Source organism: Dromiciops gliroides, chromosome 6 (assembly GCF_019393635.1).
Source record: "Dromiciops gliroides isolate mDroGli1 chromosome 6, mDroGli1.pri, whole genome shotgun sequence".
NCBI classification, from domain to species: domain Eukaryota; kingdom Metazoa; phylum Chordata; class Mammalia; order Microbiotheria; family Microbiotheriidae; genus Dromiciops; species Dromiciops gliroides.
This window is the reverse complement of record NC_057866.1, coordinates 22,333,303-22,352,674: the sequence shown is the minus strand read 5'-3', so window position 1 is coordinate 22,352,674 and position 19,372 is coordinate 22,333,303. Positions and strand designations below refer to the sequence as shown.

The following is a 19,372-nucleotide window of genomic DNA, read 5'->3' as shown; positions in this document are numbered from 1 at the left end:
TTGTTATTTGAGGTTTTTATGCCTTGGCTCACACTGGCCTGGGGGTCCTCAAACCGCACAGTGCTCTACCCACTGGTTGTAGCCCTTGCCATGGCACTGGCACCTCATGTCATCACCACTCACTGACACCTACATGGGTCTGGCAAAATTATAATGATTGGAAGCCTAGTGAGGGCAGTAATGTGACTGTCAGAGCAGCCATCCCATTGGCTGTGGCTGTGTGGGGTTTTTCTGGGATTGGGGGAGGAGAATTGGGCATTCTAGCTGGAAGCTGGAAGGCAACAGGAGTTCTGCTGTATATTCTCAGCTGATTCCTGGGTGGTGGTATTTTTTCAGGTTGTATAATTTCCCTTTCCCCATTTTATTTCCTTTCCCTTGATCCTACTGATCCTGTTTGTGTTTTTTTTTAAGTTCATTCTTGTTAAAATAAATCCTGTTCTGTTTTGAGGGAGGTTGCCAGTCTCCTCCCTTGCCCCAATATTGCGCTGAGCCCCTTAGCTAACACTACCCAATTAAAAATTGGTCCCACACTATTCCACTTCTGGACAGTTCTAATAGTCAGGAACCTTCTCCTGACATGAAGCTTAAATATGCATCTTTACATCTTGCACCCATTGCTCCTGGTTCTGCCTTTGAGGACCAACCACCCAAGTCTAATTTTTGTTTTCTCCCCATGACATACCCTCAGCCATCTGAAGACAATTTCCATATATTCCGTCAAGTGTCTCTTCTCCTTCTCCAGGTCCTTCAACTTATCCTCATATGACAAAGACTTAAGGCCTTTAAAATTCTGGTTGCTTTTCTCTGGATACTTTCTAGCTTCTCAAATTCCTTCTTAAAATACAGTTTATATATATATACATATATATGAAATATATGTATATATAAACTGTATATATAGACATGTGTATATATATATATATATATACATCTATCTATGTATCTATATCTATATATATATCTTACAAGGCCTTTGATTTCATTGCCACAGGAATACTTCCACTGAAGAGCTCTTTCCATGAAAGCAGATCAGTTAAAGTCAGCTCTGTAAATGATAGTTCCAGAGGGACATTGAGAGTTCAGATGATCTGCCCTGGGTCATATGTTAGGTATTTGTGAGAGAAGAGATAATAATATTACTAAAATAGGCAGCAAAATGCAATGGAAAGAATACTTAATTAAGGTCAGGGCAGCTACTTTTTTTATCTCCACTGAGACTCAGTTGTCTCTTCAATAAAATGGGGATAACAATGGGGCAAAATGGGAGATATTTCCATTGCCTACTTTGTTAGGTTATTATGAGGAGAGTTCTGTAGAATTGGTTTTCTTTTTCTTTTTCTTCTTCTTTATTTAGGAGTCAGATTCTAAAATTGTAAAAGGGGGAAGACATCATAGCACAAAGGAAAGAGTACTGAGTATGGAATTAAGGACTCAAGCTCAAATTCTAGTTTAGCTACTTCCTAACTGTGTGACCTTGAGTGAGTTACTTAACTTCTCTGGGCCTTATGCATAAAATAACAGAGTTTGACTAGATAATCTCTGAAGTTTCTCCCATTGCTAGGTCTGTGATCTAGAATGGAGCATTGGGCTCGAAGTCAGAGAAACCTGGATTCAAGTCCCAGCCCCAGAAGCTTGCTGGCAGCATGACCCTGTGCAAGTCACCTAGCCTTTCTGAGCTTCAATTTCCTCATCTGTAGAATGGGAGAGGCAGTCTTGATAGCCTTTAAGGCCCCTTCAGGCTCTAGTTCAATAATTCTAGGAATTATGGGTCACCAAGTAAAAACATAGAGGGAGGAAGTTAAAGAAGAAGAATAGAGACGAGATGGGCTTGTACTAAGGGGAAATGTATGTTAGGCATCATTTCTGCTATGATTTTTTTTTGGTGGGGCAATGAAGGTTAAGTGACTTGCCCAGGGTCACTCAGCTAGTAAGTGTCAAGTGTCTAAGGCCAGATTTGAACTAAGGTACTCCTGAATGCAGGGCTGGTGCTTTATCCACGGCACCACCTAGTTGCTCTCTGCTATGATCTATAAAAGCAAATTGGAGGAAGGAGGAAGGATGGAGAATATCATGATGTAAACCAAGAGGAGAATGGACCCTAGAGGAAGCAGAATAAAACATATTTGTGTAATGCTTTAAAGTTTTTGAGGAGACATAGGCTAATAGATAGAATGTTGGGCTCAGCTGGAACTAGTTTCAAGTGCTCCCCCAAAACAGCCTTCTCCCATCCCAAGCACATACCATGCTGATGGGCAGGCTGTTAGCAGAGTATATGAGCTGACTGTGACCATTTACATTTTCCACTATGGAGTAAGGTTCAATTATAGCTGTGGTGGTAAGTACTCTTACAGGATCTGCCTGCAGAACTTGGCTGTGTGTCTTCAGGTGATAGTGTCAAGTATGGCACCTACAAGGGAAAATGAAACAAAGGTTACAACAACGGAGAAGGTAAAATGATATAGTGCACAGAACATCAGAAGGCATTGTAATGCAGTGGCCAGACTTACACTCCAAAGTCCTATTTAGGAACAATCAGAATAGATATAAAGCTAGGCTGAACCATAAGGGATTTAAGGTATCACCCTGACAAATGTCACATTTCATATATGTGGTCCCTGACATTATAGTTCTCATGGCATGTTGGAGTGTTTAAAACTGAGAATAGGTATACATGTGGCCATCAAATATGTTAGGGTTTTTTGGTAACTTTAACGTATTTTATATATTTAAAATCCAAGATTAAGTCATGAGTGTAGAACTGAGTCAAAGGCTTTGCAATAATTAAGAAAGGCAGTAAAAAAGTTATGATACTAGCTGGCAGCTTGTTTCATAATCTACAGATTGATAAGCTGGTTTATGGCCTTGGGAATTTTTTTGGGCATGGCCTTTGATCCTCCATCAATGAATTGTTTTCCTATGTTTATAGATGTTCTTAGAGATAGAAGGTGTGAATAAGTACCTAAGACCATCACCCTCCTTATTGTTATCAACATTCTCATCATAGCTGACACAAAGAAGGAGACTCATTCATTCAAGGTTTGAGGGTAAGACTATTGAAAGGGATGATAGAATCAGATGATAACATATTGAGGGAGAAGAGCAGAGAGGAGAGGGTCATGAATTACAAAGGGGATGTGTGCACATCTTTCATGAAAAGGTTGGGAAAGCATGAGTAGAGAGAGAGAAGGCCAAGATGTAAACCAATGAAATAAAGGAACATAAAGACAAAATGGAGAGCAAACACTGCAGATCAAACAAAATGGAGAAACTTAGAATCAAGGTGTGTGATGTTGGATACATCCCTTCACTTCCTTGGTCCAGAGCTTCTCTGAAAAATAGGTAATTCTTATGAAAAAAATCTCTAAAGTCTCTTTTAGTTCTGAATCTTATATTCCCCTGTCAACATTACTTATCGTTTTCTTTTCTTTTTTTTTTTTTTTAGTGAGGCAATTGGGGTTAAGTGACTTGCCCAGGGTCACACAGCTAGTAAGTGTTAAGTGTCTGAGGCCGGATTTGAACTCAGGTACTCCTGACTCCAGGGCCGGTGCTCTATCCACTGCGCCACCTAGCCACCCCTTACTTATTGTTTTCAACAATAGGGTTTATTTGTTTTGTATTATTGCAGATGACCCCTCACCAAGAGGACTGTGCAGAGCCTTGGTTGCCCAAGAACAGGAGCTCCATCTGAAAGATCAGAAGAGTAGAATTAAAAACTAAAGAGGCTGGAGGCCTAGTCTTCCATCCCTTCTAGCTCATTTGTACAACAGATCATCCTCAAAGGACTTATTTCCCCAAGTTTTATCATCCATTCTGAAAGACCAGTTCCTAGACCTTTATATCTTGGTTCACTGATCTGAAATTTACATGGTCACATCACAGTGTCTTCTTGTTCTCTATTCTTTGCCTTCCTTGGGTTTTTACCATTGACCTGTTATATTTACTTTACAGGTTATTTTCCTGCACTGTCTATGTGATTCTTGAGAATCCCTTTGACCACCACCTTAGTTTCTCCTCTGGATCTTTGACTAGAAGAGTTTAGTGCCTAAAGTCCCACAAAACTGTGTGCTCTGGTTAAAATTCCCAGGTCTTCATTCTTGGACCAGAAGTCATGGTGCAGAGTGGCAATGTGACAGAATTCATTTTTCTAGGACTCTCTCCCAATCCAGAGATTCAGAGAGTTTGCTTTGTACTGTTCTTGTTGTTGTATGTGGCTATTGTGCTGGGGAATTCCCTCATTGTGTTGACCGTCTGCTTTGGCAAGAACCTTGGCTCCCCCATGTATTTCTTCCTCAGCCACCTCTCCTTTGTGGAGATCTGTTATTCCTCTACCACATCCCCCAAACTCATTGCAGATTTACTTGTTGAGAGGAAATCCATCTCCCTAGAGGGCTGCATCACACAAGTGTTCTTCATCCATTTCTTTGGTGGCATTGAGATGTTTCTGCTCATTATAATGGCCTATGACCGATACTTGGCCATTTGTAAGCCTCTGCACTATGTGACCATTATGAACCATTGGATTTGTGGTCTCCTGGTGGGGATGGCCTGGTTGGGTGGCTTTTTACACTCAACTGCCCAAATTCTCCTCATATTTCACTTACCCTTCTGTGGCCCCAATGTGATTGACCATTATTTCTGTGATGTGCTCCCTCTGCTGGAACTTGCTTGTACTGACACCTTCTTCACTGGGTTGCTTATTGTGGGAAATGGGGGGAGCCTGTCAGTTGTCAGCTTCATAATTCTCTTGTACTCTTACAGTGTTATCTTGTTCCACCTAAGGGGGCACAGTAAGGAAGGACGCAGAAAGGCCCTCTCCACTTGTGCTTCCCACATCACTGTAGTTGTCTTATTCTTTGGACCCTGTGTCTTCATCTACCTGCGGCCCAACACTACCTGCTTCATGGACAAAATGGTAGCCATATTTTATACAGTGATCACTCCCCTCCTCAACCCATTCATCTATTCCTTGAGGAATGCTGAAGTGAAGAATGCCATGAAGAAGCTGTGGGTCAGGGCACCAAAAGAAGGAGAGACATAAAAAGGACCTTAATTTATCCTGAATCAGAAGGGGTAAAACTAGAAGTAGAACTGATTACAGAATAGAAGACACTCTTATCCAGAACAGGACTTCAAGAGATAGTCAAGATGGCTTTCTCTAAACACAGAGGTCATGGAGCATCTCTTTTATTGTGCTCATAAAAGCTTGTCTTTGATTTCAGGATTTTAAATATATATTTAAGAGTACATGATTGTGTATAGGTATTGTGATGATTAAAATAATTCTGAGAAACATAGTTTCTGGGGAATTTAATTATTATATTAAGAAGTCCAGCACATTTATCAACACAAGAATGGTCATATGGCTGTTTCTTTTGTTTGTTTATTTATATTTATTTATGCCCAGCAATGAGGGTTAAGTGACTTGCCCAGGATCACACAGCTGGTAAGTTTCAAGTATCTGAGGCTGGATTTGAACTCAGGTCTTCTTGAATGCGGGGCTGCTGGTTTATCCACTGTGCCACCTAGTTGCCCCCATGAATTCATCTTGATGAAGCTGTATGGGTCATCTTTGATCACCTTTTCCTTTCCCATATACAAAGCAAACCATCCTTTTAATAAAATATCTTAGAATTTTGCCAGTAATTGAAGTCAAGCTCATTGGCTGACAAATCTGTAGATTCTCAGCTCTTCTCTTTTTTGAGAATCAGGACAAAATTCGCTCCTTGTTCCTTTAGTACAAAATCTTCTGTTCATGATCTTCCAGAAATCACTGACATTGGGCTAAAAACATCTACCACAGGAGCTCACACCATTGGTGTCAAAGCACTCTATCCTCCATCTAATTTGCAGCCATTGGCAATGTACTTTGTTTTTAGGCATCACATAACACTTTGTACATCTCTTTGCATTCGTGATATAATATTATGCATTATAATTATCTGTGCATGAGAATAATGCTCCTTCTAGACTGTCCACTGGCCAGGGAAAATACTATAATTAAATTTTGTAACTCTGCCAGCCACTAATGTAATGCTCTGTACCCAGGAGAAATTTAATAAATGTTTAATTAATCAATGAAATTCTGAGGAGTAACTGTACCTGTTAGCAGTAGCTTTTGGTTTTTGAGTTAGGATGGGTTTGAGAATAACCTGAAGTGTCTAAGATTTTAGGGACAAAAGGGGCCTGGCAGATTATTTAGTTCAATCCCCTCATTTTACAAATGAGAATAATGACTTTAGGGGCAGCTAGGTGGCACAATGGATAGAGGACCAGCCCTGGATTCAGGAGGACCTGAGTTCAAATCCAGCCTCAGACACTTGACACTTACTAGCTGTGTGACCCTGGGCAAGTCACTTAACCCCAATTACCTCACAAAAAGGAAAAGAAATAAAAAAGAGAACAATATCTTTAGGTGGTAAGTAACAGAGTTGCTATTTAAACCCAGGTCTTCTGATTCCAAATCCCATGTCATTTCCATTATGCCAATGTTAATGTGTAGCTGGGGCTGCTTAGCCAGCAGTGATGAGAACTCAAATTCTGTTTATGTCAGTATGGCAAGATAAAAAATTCAGACACTCTCCTGGTTCTTTGTCTGACTGTGGCATCTCAGTCTCCTTTGCTGACTCCTCATCCATCTCATGCCCTAATTAGCTGCAGGAGTACTAGCTTCAGGCTTGGTCTTTAACCCTCTTATCTTGTCTCTATATGCTCACTTGGTAAGCTTAGCAGCTCCTAGGGGTTATATGTATAACATATTCAGATGATTCCTACATGTATCTATCCTATTCAGTCCTAATCTCTCTCTTGCATTTACCAATATGACCTTGGATTTTTCAAATGGCAGACCTCTCAGATTCAACCTGACTGAAGTAGAATCCATGATCTTCCCTTCCAAAACCTACCTCTTCTTCCTAATAACCCTATTACTTTCAGGGATGCTACCATCCTCAAACTCACCAAGGCTAGAAATTTCAGTGACATTTTTGAGTTTACTCTCTTTCTCCCTACCCAAATATCCACTTGGTTGCCAATGATTGTCATTTTATCTCTACCACATCTTATGTAGACATCCCTCTTCTCTCTAGTCACATGGCCCTATCTCCTTTCTGTGTCTCAGCACTGGTTGGTCTTCATGCCTGGATTGCACTCTCTCCTTACCTCTTCCTCTTGTAATCTTTGGTTTCCTTCAAGAGTCACATTCTATAGGGAACTTTTCTACTAGAGTGTGCTAGTGCATCCCCTCCCCAAACTACTATGTATTCATTTTGTATGTATCCAGCATATACTTATGTGAGTTACTTATATATTATATTTATACTTATATATACTTCTATATTTCCCCCATTAGCATGTAAGCTCACTAAGGGCAGGGGCTGTTTCATTTCTGTCTGTATTGTAAGGGGCTAAAATTCTAGCTATATTATCTAAAATCTAATGAGTGGTCGCCAATAAATTATAAGCTTTAGCAAGATTATTTAAGTGTTTAAGTATTTATTAAAGAGCATTAGGATCAGAGAAAAAGGTAAAAATCTATTTATAAGAGACCCCATCATCCGACCCACCATGGTGAGGTTAGGAACCAAAAGAGAGAGAACCCCTCCGCCTACTTTGTGTCCTCCTCCCAGAAATGGGAGGCTTCTCAAGTTGATTGACTAGTAGCCTTGATAGACAGTACTCACAAGCAAACATCACTTCCTGACACTAAGGACCTTGACCTCATGGCTTGCCCTCAGAGGCCTTCTTTTCATGGTGGAGCTTTTCTACAGTGTCTCCAGCAGGTGGCATCACTCCAATCGTTACAGCATCTACTGTGCCTAGGACAGGGACTGATTGATTGATATTCCACCTTAGGCAACACAGATCAACTGATCAACAGTATGTAAACCCCTAATCCCCACAAAGGTTTATTGCTTAAAGTATTTACGGTCTGACTTTTTAATGAAAACTCAAATCCCAAATGACTAGGACAGACCAGGACACTATGTTATTGAAACATAATAGTATATAGCAGTTTCTGATTCTCTTAGTTTTCTTTCTGTTGTGAATTAACCTTATTTATTTTTCAAGTGAGGTAATTTTTGATTTTTCACTCTTTTTTTTTGGTGTAATGATTGGAATGATGCCACCTACTGGAGACTTGCTGTGGGAAAGCTCCACCATGAGGAAAATGCCTCAGAGACATTGTGGCTTTTCCTTGGCGTCAGGAAATGATGTTTGCTCATGGGTGCTGTCTATCAAGGCTACTAGCCAATCAACTTGAGGAGCCTCCTATTTTCTGGGAGGAGACAGGAAGGAGGAAAGGGAGCCTGCGCGGAGAGCTCTGGCATTTTTTGGGTTCCTGACTTCGTGGTGGTGGCGGCAGAGGACTTCACAGGAAATTTGAGGAAAGATAGGAATGTCAGGCTGTTGGAATTCTGTTCTCAATCTTTTTCTTTCTATTTTCCAATAAACCCTTAAAAACATAAACTCGTTTTATCAGTGATTTTAGTCAGTTTCCCCCAAAACTGGGGGAACAGATTAGAATCCACATTTAGAATCTTAAATTACACAGTTCAGGTTAGATGATAATTTATTCATTTTTATTAGTGTGGAATCAAGAATCTAGGCCTGCCTTTGTGCTTCTAAAGAGGCTGACATTACTGCGAAGACTTGTAGATAGACCAGTTATTACCAACCTGAAGAAACTGTGGGGAAATTTGCTCTCATGGAAAAGTTTGCTGCTTATATCTTAGCAGAATAATGGAAAGCAACTACTTATCTTTGAACTGATTTCTAGAATGTGGCAATAGCATTTCAATCATTGTACCCCACTAAGTCTGCCTTCACTAATTTCTTAACTCTCGTACTCCCCTTCCCAGCTTATACCATTCTCTCATTGGTGGTTCAAACTTTTATACTAGTTTTTATAGTAGAAGTTCCACGTATATTTCCAGTAGCCAGTAGTCTGCTTTTGGGAATGGTATTGCCAAGTGTGGCTTATACCTCATGTATTCTTGCTACCTTTAAAGTGCCACTCTGATTTTACAAGCATTGTAAGCATTTTGGGTTTTGTTGTCTCCAGATTCCACATATATGTAAGAGTTGGTACCTCAGCATTTCCCTTCAGAACTCATGTTTTCTGTCTCAGGTGTAGTATCTATTTAAAATTTAATTGAATATTAATCAGCTTATCTACTGGAAAACATTTGCTCTTTATAATTTCATGCTGTTGTAAGGGCCAAATTTATTATGGGGAGAGTTAATTGGGTGGCTTGCTGTAATATTGGGGTTCAGAAAATAATGAGAGACCCCTAGGTCCAAAGTTTCCTCCCTCCCAAACTTCCTTTTTAAGTTATTTCTTCCAGGCTAATAAGAAAGGAGATTAACAACCTCTTTTCCACAAACAAAGCAGGTTTTATTAATGGGAATAAAATTTACAACAAAGGTGAAGTTAATAAAGCCAGGGACAAGGAAATAGGGGAAAAGAAAACGGATAAGCTCTCTGGCTCTAGCAAAGACTGACTCAAACCCCAAACTTGCTTCCAGTTCAGATAGCTTGAAGAGCTGGCCTCACTTCTAATAACTTACCACCTGGGGTCTGTAATTTCAATGGGAGTTAGCTGTGCATTCCCTCTCTGGTATGCTCCTGAAGGTCACCAAGGGGCAAGAGAGCTTCTCAGAGCCAGTGTTCTCCTTTCTCCTTTCTCTCTCCCTCTCCCAAAGGGGAGGTCCTTCAAGCTGGATTGGCTGAGAGTGTTCCTCTGCTGACATCAGTAGTACACCAACACATCACTCAGGGCCAGCCAGGTGTAGATATAATCTAATCATTCCCAAGTAGGTACTTAGTTTCTCATTCTCACCCAATTCAAATAATACTAAATCGATCAGGTGGGACCCCTGGGCATCTGCTAAATTCCATTATTTCATCCCACTGTCTAAGTGAATCCTCCTCTGTAATAGGAATCATAATGACCAGTTTCTAAAGAAACAGTTCCCACATCAGAAATTATGGATGATTAACTCTTTCTGCCAATTTACAAAGAAACCGTATTCAGTAAGTAAATATCACAAAAGCAAGCAAGCATGAAATAAAGTATGCAAATGAAACAGCAGTATACAGCAAAGCAATGAATAATCTTGCAAATATAAAAAGTATTTATGAAATAGCACATAACAAAAATTAGTTTACAATAGAAATAATTTGGTGCCATATGCAATTACTGTAACAGTAAGTATAGTGCATCACTACTGTAGGAAACAGGTATCTATAATACCATCCAGAAACATCATGTATTTGGAATTAAATAAGATATGGTGGGTTAATCATGGGAGGGAAAATCCCACAAGAGAAAAGAAAAAAAATAGATTGGAGCAAAACAATTCCAATGAGAAAATGATAATTTAGAATAAGTAAAAGTGAGGAAAAACAATTTTTCAAAAACATTTTAAAAAATTCATCAGAAAAAAAGTTGTTTACTTCAAAAGCATCTAAAACATTTTCCAGGATGAAATGGTTACATCTTATATGACCAAGTCGACACATTTCTTGGCTCTATGCTACCTTCCTTAAACATATGGGCGGGGGTGGGGTGGGGGGTGGGGGGGTGTGTGAGACACCCTGCCAAGGTGTTAATCATTGATTTTATTTAGCTGAATGGAATATCTGAAATTAGCCACTAGGTGGTGTGTTATTTGAGGCAGGAGTCCTTGCTCTGTCTCCCTGAAATATACCTAGAATACGTATTTTCTAACATGTTGCAGTATTCATAAAAGCCACAAGATGGCAGTCAAGCACACAACTTCTTAAACTGCTTCCTGCCCCCAACAGATGTCAGCCACTCTTGGGCAAAATCAGCTTCAGTGATAGATAACCCCTTCCTGGACAGATTTCATTTAGTATAAAAGATGAAATGGAGTATTGTTCAAAAATTTAAAATATGAACTCGGACACCTATATCTGTCCCACAGTCTCTAACCCCATAGGAGTCTTCCCTTCTCTTAGGACACTTTCCATTCTGTTGCTACGACAGATGCTTAAATTTGTTGTCACCAAAAAAGCTGCATAAAAATGGAATCAAATACAAATAAATAAGTAACTTCTCCTTATCCTGCCAGTTTCCTACAGTACCTTTTATGTGGATGGGCAAGCTGCCAATCCATGTACACCTGTGACAAAAAAAAAAGAATGAGAAGGGAAATACACATTTATTAGGCTTTTGCCACTTTACAAATATTGTCATTTGATACTCACAACAATCTTGGGAAGGGTGCTATTATTATTCCCATTTTACACTTGAGGAAACTGAGGCAGATAGCAGTTAAATGACTTGCCCAGGGTCACACAACTAGTAAGTGTCTGAACCTGGATTTGAATTCAGGTCTTCTTGACTCTAGGCCTGTTCTATCCCTAATGCCACTTAGAGATGACTGACATTCAGATGCTTTGCATACATGGGTTTATGCCTCCTCAGTTACCTGACTTGGCAGGGAGCATTGGGTGGGCATAATCAATTCCTTTTAATCACTGTGTACTGCTGAAAGAACCAGTGACAAAAACCCAGAGTTCATTCTCTTCGGGGTAAGGGTGTGTGTGATCTAGCCATAGGCTTTGGAAGTGGGAGGGACCTTAGAAGTTACGTAGCCAAACATTGTATTTTTAAACTCTGAGAATTTGAGGGCCAGAGAATTGGAAGAGGTTGCTCAAAGTCACAAGGAAGTAACTGTTTTAGCCCAGCTAGGCGGCAACATGGTATATTGTGCATAGAGGGCTGGCTCCAAACCCAGAAAGACTTGGGTTCAAGTCCTTCATCTGACACATCTTGGTCATTGACCCTGGGAAAGTCATTTTATCTCAGTGCAGTAGGACCCTGCATGTTCCTATATTCCTAGGGCTGCTGTTGGGGCACAATCCCTCAAAATCTGGATCTCCTCCCCTGTCCCCCCCCATAGGGCTTTGACTCCTTCTCTTATTCCCATGACTCATGTGGATAGGTTCATAGCATAGGTTCATGGCTTCAGTGGCAGACACCTAGCCAGGATCCCAGTCCAAACCTCACTACTCCTCTTTAGGCATCATCCCAAGGGATGATGCTGCCCCTTTGCCAGCAATCAAACATCCACAAGCCTAATCTCCTTTTTGAAGAGACTTAATATTTGGTTTTTGTCTCAGAAGCTGTGTACATCACTTACCACTTTGGTCTCTGCCCCAGCACTGAGGGTTGACCTGTGATAATCAGTGTGTGTGTATGTTTGATGTGGTGTGATGAGGACTGTAGTAATAGGGGAAGCTGAGTCTGAGCTCATTTCTGACCCCCAATCTATGATTATCATGTGACCTGCTCCCCGTGTACAGAGCTAATTTGGTATTGTCTGGAGAACACATTTTTTTTCTGAGGTGCAAATTCCTAACAACCATGTTGATTAATTAGAATTTCCACAGCTACCTCCACAAGTGTCCATTTCCTCTGGGATTCTGACTGAGCTGCTCAACCCCAGGTATCTCCGAGCTTTCCTCTTTGTAAATTCCACTTGGGTCCCCTCATTACCCTTCTCCCCATTGTATCCCTACTTGCACTCCCACAGGTTGCTAATTCCACATTGCTCAAGTTGTGCTTAATGCTTATCTCCCTTACCCAAGCAGGGATAGTGATCATGGGCAGAAGTTCCCAAATCTGTCTTGCTTTTTAATTTGTATTGCTAGTGCTTAGCCCATAGTACATCCTTATTCAAGGTTTTCATCCATCCATCCATCCATCCATCCATCCATCCATCCATCCATCCATCCATCCATCCATCCATCCATCCATCCATCCATTCATTCATTCATTCATGTCTATTTTCCTGGGAGTAAGGATGCTAATGTGTCTTCCCCCTCTCTTAGACAGTTCAGAGCATTAGTCAGCCAGTCCTTTCATGCCAGATAAGAGAATAAACCATGTTGGCTGCTTAGTCTGGGCTTTTTAAATTGTTAGCACCTGGTGGGTTCACCTCAGGTCAGGTTAAGTCCTCAGCTCTGCAGCCTCAGAAGTCAAGTCATCAAGCATTTATCAGTCAAATACAACGTGGCAGGCACTGTGCTAGGGACTAATTCCATGTTATGGATCAATATTTCATATTGTTTGGGATGAGGCTCACTGTTTATTTCCCTACCACAAGGCAGGGGTGACCGTGGGCAGAGGTTCCAAACTCCATCTGGCTCTTTGGTTTATAACCTTGATGCTTAGCACAGTGCTTTGCACATAATGTTTAATAAATGCCTTTTCATTCATTTGTTCATTCTATAGTGCATTCTTGAGGGGATCATTTTAGATGTGCTTTTCTGCCCTCTTTCACAGTTCAGACCATTAATTGACCATTAATGTGCCAGGGAAGGCAGAGCCAAACAGGAAGTATGTCTTTAAAAGGGAGGTTTCTCTGATCACCACATGGATCAAAATGTCCTCCTCAACTACTGAGTCTTCTGAAGCAAGAGGGACCCAGGGACCATGGTTTTTTAGGTTCTTACTCAGATGATTGGATCTATTAACTTTCCATGAAAGGACTGAATTGGGTCACTGAATTGATCACTTTTCCTGACGGTCATATGGCACATCTAATGTAAACTGTATGAGGGCAGAGACTATTTTGTTTTTGTCTTTGGAACGCCAGTTGTTGGTGCAGCGTTATTGAACTGAATCAAAGTTTGCAGGCATGAAATAACCGGACCAATACTTTTCCAATCATGTAGGCACAGTCTCCTTTTGTCACACAAACTCATGACATTCATCAGTTTCCCACTTGGATGCTGGCAGCAGAACTTCTTGCAGACAATTTTTCAGTAGTTTGGGTTGAGAATGTATAAATTTGGGTCTTTTGTCAGTTCTCTATGATAAGTACTATAGATAGCTAGGTCATCACTGAAGACCAAGAGGAAGATCTTTTTATGTACAGTCACTTTCTTTTTGGTTTTCTGGAAAGTGACATTGAGGGGAAGGCATGAGGAGGCATCCTCAAAGACTGAAGAACACAAGTATTTGTTAAGGATGTGCCTGTTTCCGTCTTCCTTGGAAATGGTATTCATAGCTGATATAAAGTGGTGAGCCTATGGGTGACTGGAATGATTAGGGAAGGCACAATGTATTCACCTTCCTCCTGGCTTTAGTTAGAACACTAGTCTCAAGGAATGAGTAGTCTCTCAATAGTCATGTTGATAGGGCTAAAAGTGTAGTTATTTGGCAAGATCCCCTTGATTCAAAATTGACTCCATTCTTGTCTAACATGGACTACTGAGGGTCCCATAGGGCTTAGGGTACTGCACCCATTCCCTTTCCCTAGGCAACCCTTCTGCTGTGGATCAATAGATGCAATCGGGCCATGTTCAGCAATTGGGCAGCCTTGTCCTTTAATACAAGGAGAGCTAGGCAGTCTTAGTTGTTAATGGCCCCTTACTCCCCACTTACACCCTAGGGAAAATGTACATATGGTCTAGGAGCACCTCTAGGATTTCTCCAAGAAGGAGGGCAGAGAAAGGTACTGAATAAACAATAAGAATCAGGTAAGGGACAGACATTTATTTCCTATACAGAAAAGAAATGTTGAAAAACAAAAGATGCTCAGAGGGCATGTTGATAGTCAGACATTAGATAAGTAGCAGTGGGCTAGGAGAATGATACTTAAAACCATCTAAACATAAATCAGTGTTTGAGATTGCTGTTTGGGCAATTTACATTTCACTTCAGCTCAGCATTGTCCAAACAGCACCTGGTACATCTGTGGTAAAGTGGCCGATTTTGGGACGGTCATTTTGTTGGTAGCCGTCCTATCCAAGAACAGTAGAGTTGTTGCTGGGGGCTTCTCCCTTATTGTCATTCAGCTTTGACCAAAGGGACACAGAAGATCAACAAGGTCACTTTCAGTCCTGTACCTGTTGATCACAGTATAGGTGGCCATTCAATCAGGAAAGAATGACTAGAAAAGAAGAAAAGGTAATCAGGGGCCCCGGAGAGGCTCACATGGTTGAGTTTCCCTGTACTAGCTGGCATGTGGGCAATGATGCTGTAATACAGAGATGGGAAGGGCCAGCTCCTTTCCACCCGGAAGTCCCAGAGTTACTTGATGCAGAGTCAGGGGGAAGGGAAGGGGAGCAGGAGCTTTGCATCTCTCAGAAGCCATGACAGGTCCAGGTGATCTGAGTGTCACTGCTGATCAGTATAAAGGGGCTCACTGCAGGATAACATAGGGACAGAATGATTATGCCATTTATCACCCAATACTTTGTTTCTTCAGAATATAACATATGGACGCTAAAAGGGGAACTGATTGAAGTAAAGCAGACAAAGAGGAGCATCAGGAGCAGGATGGCTTTGGTGGCTCTGGTCTCTGGGGAAGCCCTGGGGGACATGTTGGTTCTGTGAATGTACTGGACTCGCTGGCGGTGTCTGTACAGGATGAGCACCATGTAGCTGCTGGTAATGACCATGAAACCCACAAATACCCCATCATAAACTGACTTCCAGATAGCAATTTTTAGAGTATTTATGGCGTGCAAGTTCAAAGAGCTAGACCAAATATTCCATCTCTCTTTGCTGCTGTTCCTTGGGCAGGTCACATATATGGGAACGAAGACCGCTATCAGTAGATTGAGAACCCAGCAGAGGAGACAGCAGGGGAGGGTGCACTTTGGAGCTCTAGCCTTGAGCCCTGCCCACATGGGACTGTAGGGACTGATGGTGATGGCCTGGGAGACACTTAGGAGACAAGAGCTGCAGAGGGAAAGGCCCCGGGCTGCTCTCATCAGGTAATTGATGATTTTCACCTCATTACAACCTAGGAAAGATTTCAACACCCAGACCTGCATTATCTTGGGGACTCCCCCAGAGAGAATCAGCATGGAATTGGAAAAGGCCATGTGGATGACAATTGTATTTATAGGTCTTGTCCTTCGACCAGTGATGGATTCCTGGCCATATAGGTAAAGGAGGAAAGAGTTTCCCAGGATTCCAAGTGCCATCAGGTTCAGATAGATAATCCCCAAGACTTCATTGTAAGAAGTCATCGCTCAAATGTTTTAGGCAGAAGATATGCTATCTGATTCAAAGCCACCTGGGAAGAAACAGAAGATTTTGACTATTCCAAAATAAGTTTCCCAATAAAATTCCACCTTTTCTTTACCTATTAGATGATGATCAGTAAACTATTCCAGACTGGGGGAGGGAAGAGGGGACATCAGACTTGCATTTATTGCAAGTTATTTATTGAACACATTTTCCATAAAATAGTAATAACAAATTATAATTTTGTATTGTGTGTGTGTCTGTGGCAATTGGGGTTAAGTGACTTGCCAAGGGTCACAAAGCTAATAAGTGTCTAATGTCTGAGGCCAGATTTGAACTCAGGTCCTCCTGACTCCAGGGCTGGTGTTCTATCCACTGCGCCACCTAGCTGCCCCACAAATGACAATTCTGTGAAGGAAGTAGTACAAATGTTTCTACCCCCAATTTCCAGACTTAGAAGCTGAGGCTCCTTGACTCCAAACCCTTTGCTCTACTACACTTTATAAATTATTACCTTGCAAGGCACTGTGAGGGAGTCATAAAAAGCATGAAAGAAGTTCCCTGACTCTGATATAAAAACAAAGGCATAGATAAAACCTATCTAGAAATAAAAAGAAAATTCACTAGAGGGAAAGAGGTACTAAAGGAATGGAAAAGAGAACATGTTGTCCTGATTTTAAGAAGGTAAGAGGATAGAGTTTGCAAAGTGTGTCTCTTGATGGTTATTCCTTGCCACATTATTGAACAATTTATCAACATGACTATCCAGACACAGAAATGGCAATGTGACTTCCCTGGGAATAGGTTGTGTCAGGCTGCATGGTTGATGGCGTTACTAGATTGATAATTCAGGTTAATACAGTAAGTGTTATTTACCTGGGTACTGGCAAACAATTCACAGTCTCTTATGTTATCCTTGTATAAAGATTGGGGTCAGACTAAAATATGGTTGGTTGGAGTTGGACTTTATTGTATAATAGAACACAAAGCATAGAATGGATTGATCTCAGCACAGAGCGAGGTCTTCTGTGAACTCTTCTAGTAGTCTCCCCTTGGACCAATGCTATTTTGATCATTTTCATGGGTAAAGGCATGAGTGACGTGCTAATCATATTTACAAATAAACCAAAAAAAGTATCCTAGGAAGGATATCTACTACGTTGAAGAGATTTTACAGTAAATGGCTAGAATGTTGGTCCAAGTCTCTAAAAATGAAATTAAACAGAGAATAGACATACATTCTTATACTTGGCTTAAAAAACAGACTTCACAAGGAAGTCATTTAAATATATCAGAGGGTTTATTGGACCAAAATTTCAATATGAGTCCACAGTGTGATGTGGACTCCAAGAAAGCTAATATGGTCTTAGCTTTGCTGGGGAAGAAATAGAGAGCATAATGAGAGAAGCAGTGGTCCCATTGTGCTAGGCTTTGGAGTGTTGAGTTTGGAAATGGGTCCCATATTATAAGAAGGACATTTTACTGTTCTCTCAAATATATTGTGCAGTGTACCTGGTAAGTGTTTTTTAATGAATATGAGTTTGAAATGAAGTCATCTTTCTCTCAAGAGTTAGGGTTAGGTTTCCTCAAGGATCTTGCATGCTACTTACTGATATTTGAAGTTATAGATCTTCTGGGAAAGAATATCCCCATACTCAATACTTTTGTTATCTATTGTGCTTGTACAGGTTCTGGGAAATTCTTTTCTTTACAATGTGGTGAGCTGGACAACAACTACTTTTTTTTTTATAATTTTTTTTATAATTTTTTTTTTTGCAGGCAATGGGGGTAAAGTGACTTGTCCAGGGTCACACAGCTAGTAAGTGTCAAGTGTCTGAGGCCGGATTTGAACTCAGGTACTCCTGAATCCAGGGCCGGTGCTTAACCACTGCGCCATCTAGCTGCCCCCAACAACTACTTTTAGTAATTTCTACAGAATAAAGTCAAGCTGGGGTCAAAAATTAGCCAAAGTCATGTTGAGATTTTTGGGTCAGGTCCCAGGAATAGGCCTAATCCCTGTGATTCCAGAGAGAGAGTCTGTGAGATTTGAAGTTAAAGGCTCTGTATAGCCTTTCTTCTACTATATAGAGTCTAACCCTTTCCTGTTTTCTACTCCCAAGAAAGGGTACACAGTTGGCTTTTCCATATAAACTCTTCAGCTCTCAAAGAAATCAGGTTTTCTCCATAGTTTTCCTCATTTAGTCATCAGGAAACAGAAAGAAAACTTTTAATGCCAAGGCTGACAAAGTGATTGTCAGCAAAGTGCTTTGGAAACCCAATTATTCAAGAACTCAGTGATGTTTCCTTCCTTGAACCACATGAAAGTTGTGTTGGTGCCTCTCTTTGGCTTCTTGACTTTTTCTTTAGACCATTAGTGTTACAAATCACTTTGATATCTCTCATTCCTTTAAGATTAGGGGAGTTAAACTTTGTATTTTCACTAATTCTCACTCCTGTTCTCTGCACACGGCAGGGCTTTAATGGATAGCTGTGACTAGATGGGGGAAAGTACTAGAAAACAACCCCAGGCCAAGCAGATCAAAAAGTGCTTTCCATTCAGTTTTAAAGGCAAATCCCACTGGACAAAGACAGAAAAGGGCTGGGACCCAGGCAGAGACATAGATCTCAGAACTGGTGAAAGAAACCCAATGGTCAAACGAGACTGTGGTGGTTGGGGAGGGTGGGAAGAAAAGGAGGCATGGCTGAAAAGGAGCAAAAATGGAGGGAAGAAAGAGCCCATAATGGTAACTTCCCATTTTAAAGAATTATTTTTGCTAATTAGGTATTGAGGAGCAGGCATAGAAGTGGTAGAGGTCTGGCCATGGAGTCAGGACCACCCAGGATTCAAGTCCTGGCTTTGATACATACTGGTGGAGTTGGCTACATGGCGCAGTGGATAAAGCACCGGCCCTGGATTCAGGAGGATCTGAGTTCAAATCTGGCCTCAGACACTTGACACTTACTAGTTGTGTGACCCTGGGTATGTCACTTAATCCTCATTGCTCCACAAAAAACCAAAACCCAAACCAAAAAAAACCATATTGGTTGTGTGACCTGGGCAAATCATTTAAACTTTTTGTGCACCAGATAACTTTCTTTTTTTGTTTTGTTTGTTTTTGCGGGGCGATGAGGGTTAAGTGACTTGCCCAGGGTCACACAGCTACTAAGTGTCAAATGTCTGAAGTCACATTTGAACTCAGGTCCTCCTGAATCCAGGGTCAGTGCTTTATCCACTGCGCCACCTAGCTGCCCCCCACCAGATAACTTTCTAAGATCATAAGTTACAGAATAATTATTGATCTGTATTGGACATTCTCTATTCAGCTGTCAAAGTGATCTTCCTAAAAGTGTGGGTCTGTCCC

General features: G+C 41.0%; 2 protein-coding genes across 2 annotated transcripts; one reads left to right on the top strand and one right to left on the bottom strand.

The window, feature by feature from the left end:
* The first annotated feature begins 4,108 nt into the window (after window positions 1–4,108).
* Window positions 4,109–5,038, top strand: LOC122731949 (olfactory receptor 4X2-like). Its single transcript, XM_043972189.1, has one exon. The coding sequence runs from the start codon at window positions 4,109–4,111 to the stop codon at window positions 5,036–5,038; it is 930 nt and encodes a 309-aa protein (XP_043828124.1).
* A 10,080-nt stretch (window positions 5,039–15,118) lies between these two features.
* On the bottom strand, window positions 15,119–16,012 carry LOC122730741 (vomeronasal type-1 receptor 4-like). Its single transcript, XM_043970066.1, has one exon. The coding sequence runs from the start codon at window positions 16,010–16,012 to the stop codon at window positions 15,119–15,121; it is 894 nt and encodes a 297-aa protein (XP_043826001.1).
* Window positions 16,013–19,372: the final 3,360 nt, after the last annotated feature.

Coding starts and splice junctions, on each gene's coding strand:
- LOC122731949 (XM_043972189.1), top strand. CDS start 4,109: ATGGTGCAGAGTGGCAATGTGACAGAATTCATTTTTCTAGGACTCTCT.
- LOC122730741 (XM_043970066.1), bottom strand. CDS start 16,012: ATGACTTCTTACAATGAAGTCTTGGGGATTATCTATCTGAACCTGATG.